Source organism: Peromyscus maniculatus, chromosome 10 (assembly GCF_049852395.1).
Source record: "Peromyscus maniculatus bairdii isolate BWxNUB_F1_BW_parent chromosome 10, HU_Pman_BW_mat_3.1, whole genome shotgun sequence".
Lineage (NCBI taxonomy): Eukaryota > Metazoa > Chordata > Mammalia > Rodentia > Cricetidae > Peromyscus > Peromyscus maniculatus.
In genome coordinates, this window is record NC_134861.1 from 49062686 (window position 1) to 49081272 (window position 18587).

Here is an 18587-nt window from a genome sequence, read left to right on the forward strand (position 1 = left end):
ATGTCTTCCTGCCCCTGCCTCCTGAGTGCTGGGATTAAAGGTGTGTGCTACCATGCCTAGCTTCAGTATGGGATTTTTAAACCACAAAGCCCACCCCCAGTGACTCATCTCCAAGGCCACACCTAATCTTTCTTAAATAGTTCCACAACCGAGGACCAAGTATTCAATATATAGACCTATGGGAGCTATTCTTATTCAAACTACCACAGATACTCTTAGGATCATTGGGTTTAGGCCGCTCTAACCTACCACCATATCCTCAGCTTGACGAACAACCTGGTATTTCTGACAAGCCTAACTCAAATCTTGGAGAACACCTTCGGCCCACCATTTGTACAGCTCTCTTCTGTAGCAGATTGCTTTATCTCAAGGTTTCTGTTTTACATTTCTAGAGGGCACAGCCACTTTCATATATGAGTCCTGTTTCCTCCAGCCCTTCTCTCTAGCTTTCTTGCCAGAAAGGCTTTGCAAGCAGGAAAAAGGAGCTGGGCTGCTCTTCCAGATTTGATGACAGGCCTTTTGCAAACTTCCAGGTGTACAGGGTTGTCTTTGTTTTGCTTTGTGGGAGACAGGGTCTCCTGTATGCAAGGCAATCACTCTGCCCCTGAACCAGTCTCGCGTTCAGGGCTGTTCTGGCTTCCCAGAGACGCACTCCATGGGACTTTTGTCTAGCACATCAGCCATGCTAGGTAAAGGCCAGATGTGGTGGCACATGCCTGTAATCCCAGTGCTTTAGAGGCTGAGGCAAGAAGATGAACACAGGTTTGAAGCCGGGCTGTTGCGATGCTGAATTCCAGATCAGCCAGTGATACACAGTGAGACCTGGTCTCTAAATACAAAAACAATCAAAATACAACAACAACAACAAAAAAGCTCAGTGAGTCTCAATAGCTCACAAGAGGGTGTCGGTTCCAGGGTGTGTAGCTCTTCAGTGTTGTCACTGCTTTTCAAAGGTTTCAGAAGTCCCCCATAGTCCCTTTACATCACATGCCTTCCCAGCCAAGTTTCCATGGTTGGAGCTTTTCAGGGCTGGCAAAGGAAATCAGAGAGAAGACTTCTTGGGGGGGGGGTGCTGTTTATGTTTAAAATGTTTTACATTGGTATAAATTTTAGTTTATTGATACAAACTTAAAGTTAATTTTGTTATACTGTATATATATATATTTCTATTCTTGTTTGAGGTATTATGTTTATGTAACTCATTTAAAATTGTAATGGATAATTAAAAATAGATTAATAATTAGTCATCTATGATAATCATATTTGTAGCCATGTTAGTTAAGTCTTCTAGATATACATAGATATATTTCAGATAGATAGGTAATCTTCAAACACTTCATAGACCTAGAGAATATGGCATTTAAATAACTTAAAATTCTGTTGACATGAGACACAATTGCTCCTGGCTGCACCAATTTGATCCCAAGAGAATGTTGGGCTTCTAAGACATTTCCATTGGGAAGTTTGTCTTCTTGGCACAAAATGGCCTACTGGGCAAAGAACTGCCCTTGCCTTGATGGCTGACAGTACAAATATAATGCTGTCCTTTCTGGACAAGCGGGACACAAGGAAAGCGACCACTGTACTCTGCCAAGACAGGGTAAGATGGTCTCTCAGAATTCCTGCTTCTAAAAATGGTCTGTCAGAGACTCTAGGCCTGTAGCCAATTTGAATGCACCAACAATGCTGAGAAACATTAGGTGACTGTCCAGGCTGCCAGCTGTCTTGGTCTACTTTTGCAAGATTCCCAAAAGTTGCTTGCATCCATCTACCATTTCTCAGGTACCATTATGTTCCTTCTCAGGTCTTTGATGTGGTTGAAAACTAGATAGTTATAATTTCCTCAGTTATGATAAAAGATAAGTTAGACATAAAACCTTAAACTCACAAATATAAGATAGATAGGACATCTTCTTTAATATTGTAACTATAATTCTTGCTCGGTAATTGTTTTGTTATATGTAATTTTACCATTTTAAAGTTAAAACAAACCTTCCTTTTTAAAAAAAGAAGAAAAGGGGAAGTGCTGTGGATATTGTTCTATATATAAATAAAACACTGATGGCCAATGAAAGGCAGGAAGTAGGTGGGACAAGGAGAGAGGAGAATTCTGGGAAGCGGAAGGCTGAGGAGAGACACTGCAGCCACCACCAGGAGAAGCAGCATGTGAAGACGCCAGTAAGCCACCAGCCATGTGGCAAGGTATAGATTTATAAAAATGGGATAATTTAAGATATAAGAACAGTTAGCAAGAAGCCTTCCATGGCCATACAGTTTATAAGTGATATAAGCGTCTGAGTGATTATTTTGTATGTGGATTGTGGGACTGCGGGGCTTGGGGAACCTGGAGAGAAGCCCTCCAGCAACGGGGGGGAGGGGGGGGGTGGCTTCAAGATCAGCTCATCAGGGTTAAGTTCTGAGATTGGGGCAGTAAAGCAAAGACTGCTGAAGAAGCCACATTCTACCAAGAACCTAGAAGACTTGGGGGAGCCTAAGAGGAAAAACTACCTGTGGCAAAGAGTGCAGCCAAGGTTTGGAACTTGACTGGAAAAGGATGCCACAGAAGTGGCTACAGTGTCAGTCGTGATTGGTTGGAGTGACGGGACCAACCTTCTTCAGCAGGCTTTAGGGGACTACCAGAAGATAGAAATAATGGTAAGACATCCTCTATAAAATGATCTGCCTTCATTCATAGCCTTTGAAGGAGATTTGGTGGTTGGAGTTCTCGAAGGACAATGGGATAGACTTCCTGGTGCTTGTAGGAGGTCACTGCTCTGTCCAGAGCCTTTGTGGGAAGAGTTTCTGAATTCATTGGGTCTTAGCCTTAGGATTAAGTTCTGAATGATGAGACATGTGGCCAGAGTCCATCCCAGTGCTCAGGTCTCTTTTCAGTTTCCATTAGAATCCTCCCAAGGCTCTCAGCGTATCTCTGCACCCAGTATGAACTAAAGACACTATTAGGCAATAAAAATAATCATAACTTACTAATGACTATCATAACCCTCTTGGCCAGTGCTTATATAGTCTATTAATCACAGCTAACTCCTCATAATGACATTGCAGTCATTGAATGGATATACACACAACAGTGCTCTAGAAAATTAGGACCATGGTGATATTGTCTTCTCAGTTGTGTTGAGTCTACACTAATGTCTATGTAACAAAATCCCCTAGTGGCACAGTTCCTAGAATACCTGCCTGTTGTAAACTGGTAACTGTGTGCCTAAATATAAGGCATGGGATTTTCCCCCTCACCCAAGTTCTTCATCAAAAGAGAAAATTGCATTATTTTGAAGCCTGCATTACCTTTTTAATTATGTGGTAGCTTCTCATGTACCTTATTCAGATTAACTTTTGTTGATCTTTGTATGTGTGTGCTTTGTGCTGTGTTAGGGATACTACAAAATGACACATTTGGCAATTTTATTAACAATCAGATGTGTTGTGTATATAGTGTGAGTCTTGGTTACTACGATCACCATGCTTGGAATTGTATAGACTAGTGTCCCCCCCCCCCCCCCGTTACTTTCTTTCAAAATTATTTTACCCATTTCTTTGCCTTTTCCTATAAATTTCAGAATAATGCTTTGAAATTGCACTAAATCAGTCTGCATTAAACCTGGGAGGAGCTGGCATCTTTACTGTGTTTCGTCTCCCATCTAATGAGCAGGCTATGCTTCCACATTTATTTAGATCTTTCTTGATTTTTTTTTTCAGCAACATTTTCTAGTTTTCTGCTCTGAGATCTGTGCATGTTAGACTTATACATGCTCCATTTATTTGGGAATTCTAAGTAGTATTCTAAATTATATGTTTAGATGATCATTTTGTATGTTAGTCTCATATCTTGCAATTTTGCCAAATGCAAATTAAACTAGAAGTTATAAAAACTGTAGATTATTTGTTATTTTCATAGAAAATTGTCACTGGCAAATGGGGACATTCTTTTCCTGATGTACAAATATCAGCGGGAATCCAATAATCAAGTACAACAGTAGGTGAGCTCCAGGCATGGTGATGTATGCTGGTAATCCCAGTATTTGGGAGGAGGAGACAGACAGGAGTTCAAGGTCATACTCTGCTACTAGGGAGTTGGAGGCTGGGCCTGGGCTACATGAGACCCTGTACAAAACAAAACAAAACAAAACAAAACAAAACAAACAAAACAAAAGAGTCTAGACTGTAAAAGCCAACAGAGCTGCTGAGCTGTTAGCTAGTTCAGCTATTGTTTTAGCCGGGCAGTGGTAGCCCACACTTTAGTCCCAGCACTTGGGAGGCAGAGGCAGGTGGATCTCTGTAAGTTTGAGGTCAGCCTGGTCTACAAAGTGAGTTCCAGGACAGCGAGAGCTGTTACACAGAGAAACCCTAACTCGAAAAAACCAACCAACCAACCAACCAACCAACCAACCAACCAACCAGATTCATCTCTTCTGGTTATAGGTTAGCACTCAGCACAGGTCTATCATCATTTCCCGCCTCCAACCCCCGCCCCCCAAGCCTCTCTAGCTCTGCGTCGGACGGCTTGGCTCCTCCAGGACACGCGGGGCGCTGTGGGTCCCTTGAGCCGCGGCGGCGCTCTTTCTCCGCCTCCTCGGTTGGGACTGAGGCTTTCGGGACGGCGGCGGGAAGATGGCGGCGCCCATGGACTCTGTGGAGTCCCCCGAGGGTGAAGGCAGCGCGGGGCGCAGGGCGTCCGGGGTGGAGTTGTCGGTCCCCTCGGACCCCGCGGCTCCCGCCCCGCTGTGCCCACACGGTGGGTCGGCGTCTGTGCTCAGCCTGGCCGGCTGGCGCCAATGGCGGGGGTTGGGCTGGATCCTCCGTGGGCTGTTTAGGACTTGTCTCTGGCAGGGAGGGCTTGTCTCGGTCCCTCTTCCTCACCTGGTGGATGCTTGAGTACCATCGGGTTTCAGGAAGTGTTTTCCACGGTATTTAAGAACCCCCTGGAGACGCCCTGACGGGTGGAGCGTTGGCTCCAGAGCTGTTAACACCTCTGCTTTGGGGAGCGGGGTAGGGAGTGAGCAGAAGGGAGAATGCACAGGACTGAAAGGTTCCCGTTGACAAGTCCTTAGGGGGATTTCATTTGTTGACTTGCTGGGGTTTTGCTTGTCTGTTTATTTTTAAGTTAGAATGAGAAAAGAAAGAAAGTTAAATCAACTTTCCCTCTTGGAGATCTGTAAATTGATTGCCCAACTGTAAAGCCCAGGTTGTCACTGAAAAGACACCCCCGGCCCGGTGTCGCCCTCCTCCCCACCCCTCCCCCAGTAATGGCAAACCGCGCAGTTCTCTGGGCTTCTCCCTTTGTTTTGTCCAGGTCTATTCCTTTAAGCCGGCTTTCATTATGGACCCAAGCTAGTGTCTTTAGTAACGTAGACAGCAAGCATTTTCTTTCTGGAGAGAGCAGTTTTTTAAAATTATTTCTAATATTCTAATGCATCAGTGCAACTGAAGAAAAGTTTATCACAGAATAGTGCATTGAATTATAAACTATGCATAATGCCTGAATATGTTTTATGCAAAATGACTTGGTGTAGACTACTGCTTGACACATTTTTAACCCCCTGCCTATTCTGGAACTAGGGCCCACTCTTCTGTTTGTTAAAGTGAGCCAAGGGAAGGAAGAAACACGGAAGTTTTATGCCTGCTCAGCCTGTAGAGATAGAAAAGACTGTAATTTTTTTCAATGGGAAGATGAAAAGGTATGATAACATTTTTGGCCAGTTTTATTCAGAGTGAACCAATAAAACATGCAGTTTAAACATTGTATAAAATGATATCTTTTCTTTATTTTAGTACACTGGTATTTACATTGTATTTTTAGTTGTATGTGTGTGTTTGTGTTCCTTTTTATGGGTATGTTCAAATGTGTAAAAGTGCCTGTGGATATCAGAAGAGGTCTTGGGATCCTCTAGAACTGGAGTTACAGGCAGTTGTGAATCTCCTGATGTGGGTGTTTTGAATAGACTTGGGTCTTAGGGAAGTATTTGATCTCAACTGCTGAGCCATCTCTCCAGCCCCAAGATAAATACTTTTTTTTTTCTTTTCTGCACGCTCAGGATAAATACCTTTTCAGAGGGATGAAAATCCCATGCTTTGGATTTTTTCCCCCTGGGGAATGGAGTTATTACTTAACTCTAAACTTTGATACTGTTGTGTTACTGTCTCAAAAGAAAATTAGTTTGAATAGTCAACCTCTGTGTTTTAACTTCAGCTTTATTATTTATTTAATTTAATTTAATTTAATTTAGGTTTTTGGAGACGGGGTTTCTCTGTTTAGCCCTGGCTGTCCTGGAACTCACTCTATAGACCAGGGTGGCCTCAGAACTCACAGAGATCCACCTGCCTCTGACGCCGGAGTGCTGGGATTAAAGGTGTGCGCCACCACCGACCAGCAACTTATTCTTTTTTTTTTTTTTCCGTGTCTCACTATATATCATTGGCTGTCCTGGAACTCACTCTGTAGACCAGGCTGGCCTCAAACTCACAGAGATCTGCCTGCCTCTGCCTTCCAAGTGCTGGGATAAAAGGCGTGAACCACTACTCCCAACAACTTCTACTTTTCTAACACGAATATTATAAAACAACAGTCATTTATTTCTCAAGAGCTCTGGGGACTGGGAAGTCCAAGATACAAAGGGGGTGGTGGTGTGTTCCACCCTCCTGATAGTAAATAAATAAATAAATGACTGAATGAGGTTTATTCTGTCTTTTAGTTGTCGGAAGCTAGACTTGCTGCCCGAGAAGCTCATAACCAAAGATGGCAGCCCCCTCTATCCCGCGCACAATGCATAGAAAGGTACTCGTGTGATGTTTTTTCTTTAGAATTTTGGCAGTAATGTTACCTTTTTTTTTCTGTTCCCTTAAGCTTACTTTCATTTGTTTATTTTAAACACAAGGGTTTCCATTTGAACCATTTGTATGTGTACAGTTCACTGTCTTTGATTACATTCATGATGTGTCCAACCATTGCTGCTGTTTCCTAGATGTTTTTATCCCGGCAAACAGAAATTCTGCCACCGTGAAGTAGTAACTCCTCATCCCACCAACCCCAAACCTTGGTGACCTCTTACCTACTTTTTGTTGCTATGAATTTGATTATTCTGGGTACATATGAGTGGAATAATATACTATTTGTTCTTGATATCTATGGTTTTTACATTTAGCATGTTTTCAAGGCACATCCACATTACAGCATATAACAAAGCTTTGTTTTTTAACTAATGTTTCATTGTATGTAGGAACCACATTCTGAAATCTCATCTCTCTGTTGATGGACATTGGGTTTGCTTGTACCTCTTGACTATTGTGAATAATGCCACAGTGAACACAGACATACAAAAATACGTGTTTTCACATCTTTCCCGTAGACACAGAGGAGGCTTTGCCTGGTCATATGTTAACTATTTAGTTCTTTTTGAGGAGCTACCCAACTTTTCTACGGTGGCTGAAAACAATTTAATGTCCCTGTCAGCAATGGATAGAGGTTACATTTACTTTTTTTTCCCCCCAGAGACAGGGTTTCTCTGTGTAGTCCTGGCTATCCTGGAACTTACTCTGTAGACTGGCTTCAAACTCACAGAGAGCCACCTGCCTCTGCTTCCTGAGTGCTGTGATGAAAAGTGCGCCACCACCATCTGGCTAACATTTACTTTTTCTGAGTGATACTAGAGGTCAAACACCACAGGTCTTGTGTATGATAGGCAAGAGCTGTAGCGGTAAATGACATCTTAGCCATGTTATTATGATTTTTAATGTGTGTGTGTGTGCTGTGTGGGCATACATGTGCACATTCTGCAGCATGCCCTTTGAGGTCACAGGATATCTTGAAGAGGTGTTCCTCTGCTTTTTTGAATTGGGGTCTGTCGTGTTCACAGCTGTGTGGACCGGGTTAGTCTGTCTGCAAGTTTCCAGGGACTCTGCTTCCCTCACCCCGCTCTTCCCATAGGGGCACTGTGAATGCCTGGGCATGTGGCACGGGTCCAGCTTTTATGTCAGGTCATCCTAGTAGTTGGGAAGTGGCGTGTTGTGGTTTTGATTTTTGTTTCCCGAATTAGTACTGATGTTGGTCATTATTTCATGTATATATTGGCATTTGTGATTTCTTTGGAGAATTATCTATTCAAGTACTTTTGTGTCCTCCTCTCTCTCTCTCTCTCTCTCTCTCTCTCTCTCTCTCTCTGTCTCTGTCTCTGTCTCTCTCTCTCTCTCTCTCTCTCTCTCTGTGTGTGTGTGTGTGTGTGTGAGTGTCCTCACACACACACACACACAGAAAGAGGGCCAGAAAAGGGCATTGGATTCCCTGGGACTGGGATTAGAGATGATTATAAGCCACCACGTTCATGCTGGAAACTGGACCCAGGTACACTGGAAGAGCAGAATCCTTTCTTAACACATGAGCCCTCTTTCCAGCCCCTAGCCCTTGTTTTTTTGTTTTTTTGGTTTTTTTTTTGTTTGTTTGTTTGTTTTGAGATAGACTCTTACTATATAGCTCTGGCTGGATTTGATTTCACAATCTGTGTGCTTCTGCCGCTCAAGTGCAGGATTATAGGCAAAAGCTGAAAACATTTTTTTTTTTTTTTGGTTTTTCGAGACAGGGTTTCTCTGCGTAGTTTTGCGCCTTTCCTGGAGCTCACTTGGTAGCCCAGGCTGGCCTCGAACTCACAGCGATCCCTCTGGCTCTGCCTCCCGAGTGCTGGGATTAAAGGCGTGCGCCACCACCGCCCGGCAGCTGAAAACATTTTACAACTGGCGTTATTAAGATGTTATTGGATGCATTGGAATTCATAGACTTATTTCCATAGGAAACCTGTGACAAGAATTCATTTCTGCCCTGACTCTTAGGCATAGTGCTCCATGTTCTGGGCAAAGCTATCCAGGAAGATTGACAGTTTACTGATGACAGATAGGTTTTCATTTATGGTACTTCCTTCTGCTACTCAGGATTCAGCATTCAGCACTGTGAAGCCTTATTCTGGCCAAGTAAAAAGGAGTCCTGTGGCCTGTTTAAAATAGCTGGGTGTGGTTGTGAATTCCTTTAATCCCAGCACTGGGAGGTAGGTGGTACTCTCTGTGAGTTTCAGGCTTGCCTGCTCTATGTAGGGAATTCCAGGCCAGCCAGGGCTAAGAAGGGAAATCCTGTCTTGAACAAAGTAAAGCAAACAAACCCAACTCAAACCGCAGTAAATGAATAAGGAAATAAAACATCTTGCCTGGGCTTCCTTAGACTTTTTTCTTTGTTTGGTTTTTCGAGACAGGGTTTCTCTATGTAGTTTTGGTGCCTGTCCTGGATCTTGCTCTGTAGACCAGGCTGACCTGGAACAAACGCCTGGCTCTGCCTCCCGAGTGCTGGGATTAAAGGTGTGCGCCACCACTGCCCCGGCTGCTTCCCAAGACTTTAAAGTTTGTGATAGAGGATGCTTTTATGTAGATAACTTGATTGCCCCTTTACTTCAGTACTTAACCAAAGAGGTGAAAAATGCTGAGAAGGGAGTGAGTATGAGTGAGCATTCGTATGAGGCTGGTGCTCTGCAAGATGGTGGTTTTTTGTTTTTTTGTTTTTTTCTGTTTTTTTTCGAGACAGGCTTTCTCTGTGTAGTTTTGCGCCTTTCCTGCATCTCGCTCTGTAGCCCAGGCTGTCTGCAAGATGTTTTACCTGAGGTGACATTCAGTCCTGCCAAGGTGGCCAACTTGGGTGGGAAAATGGGGGCTTGGAGCAATGAAGTAACTTGAAGTCCGTCCTGTTAGAATGACTGAACTGAATTGTGATTCATACTTTCTGCCTCTCTGATTCAAAGTATCAGTTTAGACATGGAAGCAAATAGTAATTAGTGACTGATAATGATTTACTGTATGCAGACAGGAGATAAAGATATGTCAGGATGTGATTATCATAACTGTAGGAAACAGATTATTGATGGTTTAGGAAATAGAAAAGCATGGCCTGTGCTTTCTGGCAGCAACCCATCCCTTTGACAGTCAGGGAGGATTTGCTGCTAGCTTTTTTTTTTTTTCCCTCTGCTAAGTGTAGGCGAGAGCGAAGTGAACCCTCCAAACTGTACAACTCCACGGGTAGAAATAGGACAGTCAGCAGGGTGGGGTCTGGAGCTGGTTGACCAGGACTGGATGCCGTTGCCCAAGGTAGTTGCCCAAGAGATGGTTCTGGTGGTTTAAGGAAGACTCCTCATAACCAGAAACCCGGCCTTTAGCCATATGTTGTTTACCCAATAACTATCCTGTTTTCCTGGCCAGAGTTTGTCTGTTTAGGACATTGTCACCAGCACAACCATTTTGGGGGACCACACTGGAATTGACACTAAAGTTTGCTTTTTTTATGGTGTTGTAGTCATAATGTGTCTTTAGTTTTATACTCTGCCATTTTTATCTGGTAAGCGTGTTTTCATATCACATAAGGATGTTAGTGACATGGTTAGATGCTAATATCTAGGTGATCCTTTTCTCTACATAATCAACTTGTAGCCTGGAAGTGGAGTTCTGTTCTCATCTCCATACTGCCAGAGAGTAGGAGTGATTTTTCACACATGCCTCATGTATTCAAGGCAAGCACGCACCATTTAACTGTGTTTCCAGACATGATAAAGGTTATTTTATTTTGGTTATTTGAGACAGGGTGTCTCTGTGTAACAGCCCTAACTGTCCTGGAACTTGCTTTGTAGACCAGGCTAGCCTCAAACTCACAGTGATCCACCTGCCTCTGCTTCTGAGTGCTGGGATTAAAGGATATTCTACCACACCTGACTGATAAAGAATTTTTTAAAATCTGTTTTTAGATTTATTTTATGTTTGTATTTTGCCTGCATGTATGTATGTTCACCATGTGTGTCCCTAATACCCAAGGAGGCCAAGAGAAAATATTAGATTCCTTGGAACTGGAGTTATGGATGGTTCTGAGCCATCATTTGGGTACTGGGAACCAAACCCTGGTCCTCTGTAACAGCAACAAGTGTCCTTAACCATTGAGCCATCTCTCCAGTTCATAATACATAATTAAAATATAAAATTGGCTAAAATATAAAGTATTGAATGTCCAAAAGGCTATTTGAGGGTGGGGACTGAGAGCATAACTTCATCTATTTTATGCTGCTCTCTCGAGAATATGTTTTGATAAAATTATCTTCAACATCTTAAACCATGTATGACCCATAACCTTGGGTTATATTGTCAGAAACATCAGTCCCTCTAATCATTTGTTCATACAGCAGGTATTTGTTAAAAGTTCAAAGAGAACCTAAGTGCTAACATTGGAGCCAATGTATGTGCGTATGCTTAAACCTGTATAGACACAAAGATGTAGAGTATGAAGAATGTGTTATGTAAGCTTCAGTTCACTTTGTTGAGATGACTTAGGTGCTCCAGAAAGTGAAGACATTACTACTGACCTGTGCATTAGCTGATCCGCACACTGTGAAGACATGACATCTAATCAAGTTTGGGAAATTAATAGAGGCTGAGTTGATTTCACTGCATTGCTTTCTAGTCATGTTCCCATGTTTTGTTATTTGCTGTGTGGAGTAAAAGTTCTAGGTAGGTCATTCTTCTAAGATTTACCTTAAGATAAATCGTGTTGAGATCTTGGCAATTTTAAAATCAAGCTTAGTGGATTACTTGTTTCCTTAATATGTCTTCATGTTGAGACTAGGAGTTCCTTTTTGTGTGTGAATGAACCTAAGGATGATATATTCTTGAGATTGTAATTGTTTTCTAATTTAGGTAATTTAATCATGTCAGCTCATCTGTAAATTAGCTTATTAAAGAACTATATTGCAAGCATAAATTGTATTTAAACTTGATACTTAGGATAAAAAGCAACCATGGTCTCAGTGTAAGTAGGAAGAGCTTCCTACTGGCTTTTTTTCGTTTTTAGATAAGGTCTTGGTATGTAGCCCAGGCCAGCCTTGAACTTGCAATCTTCCTGCCTCAACTCCCCAAGTGCTAGGCTTATAGGCATGGACCATGATTCCCAGCTGGCGCATTTTGTTTTGAAATTGTTCAAAAAGAATGATGGCAGTAAGATGAATAGATCTTTGTTACCCAGTTTTTGTTGTGGGCCTGGGAATGTTGCACAGATTTCTCGTTTATGGAATGGGATTTGATAAGCGTTTTTTTCTAATGTGGTCTTTGAATCATATTGTATTTCATAGATGCTCAGCTGACAGATTTACATTTTGTGCCTGAGATTTGCTTTTCCTTATAGTTTTCAGCTGCCTGTTATGCTTTAAAATGTGTTAATATTCTATTATATGGTGTGTTTCCATCCTTATTGTGACCTATGAAGTCTGAGGGGAAGATAAATTTGAATGTGGAGATCAGTGTTAATTTATGTGCATCCAGATAATTTTGCTTGGTTGATATTTCATTTGGTTATTTTTTTTCAGAACTCATTTAAACTTAGATTTTCAAGGTCTGCTGTTAGACAAATGCCATAAACATAATTTGTGTACTCCAGGAAAGGCAAATGGAACATCAAATGGAGATCAATAAAAATGACATTTCAAAATGCTAGCCTGCAATTTGTGAATCATGCTGAGCCATGCGGCAGAATGAAATTTCCTCTCCCTCAGGGCATGTGCAGTAAATAGGAGGCAGGAGCTGAGTAATCCTGAGAGCTTCCGTCTCCTGTTCCTTCATTCTCTCAAACTTCAAAAGCCTGTCTGAATGCTAAATTTAAAGCAGTATAGGTGAATGATGATGTTGTGGTCATGAGATATGAAATAGATGTAAGATCTGTTTATCTTCTGTCAAGAAAGGCTTAATGAGCTGGTGATGGAGGCCTCTGAAGAGTAGCTTGGGAGGCCTTAAAGGAAGGAAGTAATCAGGGTTCAGAGAGTAGTGTTCTTTCCTCCCTTTGATATTTGTTACTCTAGTTGGGCGAATGGTCCTGTCTGCCCACTATTGCTTTCTGTATTAGGTGCTTTTCTATTGTTGGGATAAAACATCATGACCAAGGCAACTTTATAAAAGAAAGCATTTAAGTGGGTTTATGTTTCAGAGAGTTGGAGTCCTTGATGGTGGACCCAAGAGATGGTAGCAGGAACTGTGGAGAGTTCACATCTTGAACCACAGTTCACATCTTAAACCATAGCAGGAAGTCGAGAGCACCAACTGGCATGAGTCTTGAAACCTCAGAGCCGGCCCCAGTGACATAGTTCCTCCAGCAAGGCCACATAAGGCTTCCAACTGGGTACTGCTAAGCATTTTGATTGCCCAGTAGTGGGTTCCTCCGCCAATGCAGTAAGCCAAATCGAGCTGAATTAAAAGGAAAAGGACCAGGTTTAACTTGAGCAAAGCACTCCTGAGTGATCTTGGGGGAAGGGAGGAGGAGAAATCATGTGGCAGGTCTATGGACTGGAGCTTAAATACCCCGTAGGCGTGGTTTTGAGCAGCTCTGGGGGAGGAGCCGCAACTTGGTGGGCTTTCTGATGGGGTAGGGTTTGGAGAGGGCGGAGGGGGGCTGAGGCAGAGCTTCCAACAGAACATCTCAATCTTGGATGCATGGGCACTGGTCCAAGTGTGGCTACTTCCTGTTGGCATAGGATGATGTGGGGACAGGGAGTCAGGAGTCAGTGGGCTCACGCTCAGCGGGAGGTGTGGGAGAAGAAGCATTCGGTTAACTGCCACCCTCCAGACCTCAAGGATCTGTCTGTTGAAGAAGTGGAGAAGGCAAGTTAGTAGGAGGAAAAATAAGTTGTTATCACCGGCCATATGAATGGGACTGGCCATGGGGAGAGTGGAGGTTGCCAGTAAGAATGGAACGGAGCTGGGCCCTGGTTATGCTGACAAAGATGAATGGGCAAGGCAGAAGAGCAGATAGGCCCCTCATTGGGACAGTTCGGAAAACCGGAGGGTGGAGGGTCCCAGTCGCTAGACAGACTATCTATCCTGGATAGGTGCCCGCTTGAGAGAGGTGGTCCCAGCACTGATGTTCCAGGAGCTTGGGGGGATAGCACATGAAATCGGGGGATGATGTGTTCCATCACAACTGCTGCCTCCATCCATCCTGTAAAGGTGTCAACAGGAGCTAAGAGATAACAGAGCTTTTTATGAATGAGCATGTGGGTGAAGTCAACTTGCTAGCCCTGCCCCAAACTCCCCATCCTCTTGGGGCTCAAGATTCCCTCCTGACTCTGATACATGGTCTCCGCCAGGATGTAGACTGTCCAGTGCATCCTATCTGCGATGCACTACAAGCTCCTAGGTAAGCAGGGGGGGGGGGGGGGGCAGGGCCTACTGCTCGCTCACTTGTGACCTGGCCAACTTCAGTCTAAGCGCCTCTGGCACTGGAAATAAGTCACTTGTGTTTCGTTGTCACGGTGAAGCAGCCCATTTTTGTCTTGCTTTCACAGTCTGCATGTTCTGGGTTTGGTGTCTACTTTTGCTTCTCTCTTATTTTCTTTATATTATAGTTTGTGTTTTCTCCCTTTTAGGGTGGTGGTGGTGTTTCTTTTATATTTTTCTATCACCTTTGAAACTTGCCTGTATGATATGTGTGTGTAAGTATAGGTGCACGTGGCCACAGCACAGGTGTGGAGGTCAGAGGACAATTTGGGGGGGTTGGTCCTCCTTGTCCACTGTGGTTTTGTGAGTCCTGGGGATTGAACTCAAGTCATCAGGCTTTTGTGGCAAGTGCTTTACCTGGTAAGTCATGTTGCTAGCCCTCCTTTGTGCCGTTCTGTGCCATGCTAATCCTTTCTCTGACCTTTATCCGTGTAAAATGAGAAAAGACCGTCTGTTTCTTCCTTGTGTTTTATCACTGTCATTTTAGGTGAATTTTTTCCCCTTTAGATTACTTTTGATGCTTCTGAGTCTGTCTTAGCGTTCTTGAGCTTGACTCTTTAGTTTCAGGCTATATGTGGGTCTATGTGCTACTCCATAGCAAAAGCTCTGCACCCCAACTGCCCCCTCCCCCCGCATTGCGTTGTGCTGCCGCTGTCGTCCTCACCTTTGTTCGGACTCTGTGACTGGCTTCAGTGCCCAGAACAGCCCTTTGGCCAGACTTGTTTACGTATCGATTTGGCTGAAAGTCAAAGCAGTTTCCATCTTGAAGCGAAAGTCTTTTATTTAAAAGTTTTGTATAAGAATCTGTGTGTAGCTACTCCGTGATTCCATTTATGTGACATGTCTCGAGTAGGCAAATCCCTGGAGACTAGAAGTGAAGTCGTGGTGGCCAAGGCTGGAGGGTGGGGTAATGGGGAGCACCTGCCAATGGGGTGTGGTTTCTTTTCGTGGGGATGAAAATGACCTGGAATTAGGCTATGGCAATGGAGCATGACTTCATAAATACCCTACCCACCATTGACTTGCACACAGCAACTGGGGAATTGTGCAGCCTGCGGATTCCATCTCAGTTTGAAAGAGCTGTCGGAGGCAGTGGAAGCAGTAGTCCTGAAGCTTCGAGAAGAACTGCCCTTGCCCAGAGTAGCTGCAGCCGGCTCTTGTGGGTGATTTCTTTTAGAATTAGCCTCCCTCCCTTTCCTTCTTTTTGTGTACCGTAAGGCACACAAGGTTGGCTGTTCCCTTTTATGGAATTAAGATCGATATTAGCTAGCCTATGTGAAAATCTCTCTCAGCCTTTCAGCTGGTGGTTTTTAGCAGTAATTGGTGACTGTTGCCCAGAGCTTAGGAAGGGTCTGATCACTGCTTAATGCATAGTGAGTGCTGTGGAAGCACCCACTGGGGGCAGCCTCATTGGTATGTGTTTGATTCTTCCCCTCCTGTTCTTTTTGCTTTGTTTATTTATTTTTGGCTGCACTGGAGACCAACCTGGTGGCCTTGTAGTCTGGAACAACAGTACAGTTGACTTTCTACTATAGCTTTTGCTCTATGACCTGGATAAATTTGCTTACCAGTTCAGCAGCCTTTCTGAAGCTTTTCTTAGGACTTTATACATCTATGACAATGCTGACCATGATTAAAGAAATTTTAATACTCCCTGTCCCATCCATTATTTTGTCTAATTAGGTTGGCTAGAAACTCTAGCAGATGAAATCTAAGAATAGCTTGCTTCAAGCTTAGGGGGAAGGCAGCTAGTCTTTCCTCAGTAAGATGTCAGCCTTGAGGTTTCCTTTATAAGGTTGTGGGAGTGGATCCCTTCTTTTCATTTTTGAAAGGGATCTGCCTCTTTGCTGCTCCCCCACGCTCTGTTCCCTCCAGTCAGTGTTTTGAGTTGTACAGTATCTGGAAACTTATTTTGCATGTTCTGTCAGGTTTTGAGGGTCAGAATGGTAAGTCTGGACTCAGTGAGTCCACCCCTGGATGGAGAGGCAGTATGGTGATTCAGCATCAGGGCTGCTAAAGTCCTGCTAGTCTTCCCACTGGCCATCTGGGCCCTGGGGCCCTTCCTTGCTGACTGACTGTGTGTCACTGTGGAGTTTCCTCATCTCCTCCTCTCTTTCTTCTTTGCAGTCATGAATAAAGCTGTCAGTGGAGCACTTACCATGGGGCTGAAGACATTTCAGTTGTAGGCAGCCAGCTGATTTCCTGTGTACCCGTTTAGAATATTTGTCACTGCCTGGGGCCTTTGAAGTGAAACTGCTTAGAAAAAGTTCTAATGTGCTCAGGATTCCTCTTTTACAGCTTCTGCCCTGCGGCTCCAACGTTGGTTGACTGAACCTGTGGACCACAGGGCTCCTGGAGCACAGCCGTGTGCCATGCTTGCGTTCACACACGCATGCTCCTGTCTGTCCTTAACGGCTCATTCTTTGTCCTTCTGTATTCTTACTCTGATTTTGTAACTGGTGTCACATGTATAAAAACTATCAGCTTTTAAGACATAATGACTGTGTTTTCTTCAGTAATCTTTAATACATTGAAAAACAAAAAGAAATTGAGATATAGTAACTCTTAAACAGATTTGAAAGCAAACAAATGGGGTATCCAATACTGACCCTGTTTGTGATTTTTGAGACTGTTTCACTGTTTGGTCCAGGCTGGCCTGGGACTCATGATCTTCCTGCTTCAGTTTATGGTGCTAGGGTTGCAGACATGTGTGCCACACCTGTCCGGAATAGTCCTTTGAAAGGCTCTGGGTCCTGCCTTGCCGGCTTGGGGAGGGACTGCTGACTGCCTGTGTCAGTACTGCTAAGAGCAGAGAGCTCGGTCGGAACATCTTTCCTTTTAGGAGGTAATTTTTCCTGCTAAATATGTCATAAGAACTTGAAGAATGATTTTGATTTCTCATTTTAAAATGACTGCCAACTGAGCCAGACTGTTTAACATGTCAAAGTTAGAGCACATGGATTTGTCAATAAATTTAAATGTGCTAGTAGTTGCCATTACTACTAAATTGTTTGAGTAATATATTATATTCACATTTTAAATGGATATTGATCTTCATTCAGTGACTAAATTGGAGCATCTCAATTCTTATGAAATTGCTGACTCTTTTCCACTTTGTAGGTATACAGCCAGACATAAATTCTAGCCAACATTCCATAGATCCTTTTTCTTATTTTTGCTTCTTTATGCAATACTCTTTGGGAAGTAAGAATACTTTGTGAAAACTAAAAATAGCAAAGTACATTGTCTTTTTTTTTTTTTTTTTTGGAGACAGGGTTTCTCTGTGTAGTTTTGGGGTGCCTGTCCTGGATCTTGCTCTGTAGATCAGGCTGGCCTTGAACTCACAGAGATCCACCTGGCTCTGCCTCCGAGTACTGGGATTAAAGGTGTGTGCTGCCGCCGCCGCCGCCGCCGCCGCCGCCGCCGCCCCCCCACCCCCCCCACCCCCGGCCCAAAGGACATTGTCTTAAAAAACAAAACAAAGTTAACACACTCCCCGTGTCCTCTGTTGTGTCTTGAAGGTACCTGAGTTTTATTCAGTTGCCCTTGACTCAAAGAAAGTTCTGTCGAAGTTGCCAGCAATTGCTGTTACCTGTGGATTGGGGGGAGCACGGTGAGCACCAGCTGTTGTCCGACATCTCCATCACCCAGCTCCGAAGGCCCAGTCAGCTGCTCTACCCACTGGAGAACAAGAAGACGCATGCCCAGTACCTCTTTGCTGAGAGGAGCTGCCAGTTCCTGGCGGGCCTCCTCGCCACCCTCGGCTTCAGAAGAGTACTCTGTGTTGGAACACCCAGGTCCGGTCCACTTTCAAAAGTTCTCCTCTCAGCACGACTCTATGCGTACAAACATTTGTACGAAGCAGTTCGGTACTGTGTGCAGAGTGAGGTACTGTGTGCAGAGTGAGGCGTGAAGCTCTGGATGTGAGAGGAAGTGGAAAGCGTGGCCTCTCAAAGAGTTTGCAGCCTGTATCCCATGTGAGGGAAGCCTTCATGTAGGGTGGATGCTTTCTGATCTTAGATTGAAATTTTTTATGTTAGATTTCTCTGTTAAATTCTGCCCTTTAAAGAATATCTGCAGAACTCACCGGGGCCAGATTCTCTGCAGTGTTTCATTGAAATGTCTGAGATGGGGGAAGAACAGCAATGGTTTTGTTTGCTGATTGTCTGTGGCATTTGTAGTTTCTGATTAAATTTGCTTTCATTGCTTGCTTCAGGCTACACGAGCAGATCAGACTGGCAGCACCAGGTGAGAAGTCCAACACGAAAAGCCTTTTATTGGATATTGATTTTCGGTAG

General features: G+C 43.7%; 1 protein-coding gene across 6 annotated transcripts in view; it reads left to right on the top strand.

Annotated features, from left to right (window-relative positions):
* The first annotated feature begins 4538 nt into the window (after window positions 1-4538).
* Zcchc4 (zinc finger CCHC-type containing 4) overlaps window positions 4539-18587 on the top strand; it is a 43033-nt gene continuing 28984 nt past the window's right edge. The window contains exons 1-5 of one of the 6 annotated variants that reach the window (XM_006976088.4): window positions 4539-4753; window positions 5578-5696; window positions 6711-6793; window positions 17811-18086; window positions 18506-18583. In XM_006976088.4, coding sequence (XP_006976150.1) covers window positions 4630-4753; window positions 5578-5696; window positions 6711-6793; window positions 17811-18086; window positions 18506-18583 — 680 coding nt within the window. In that variant the 5' untranslated portion in view covers window positions 4539-4629. The other 5 variants (XM_076546295.1, XM_042285995.2, XM_076546296.1 and 2 more) reach the window with 5 other exon arrangements.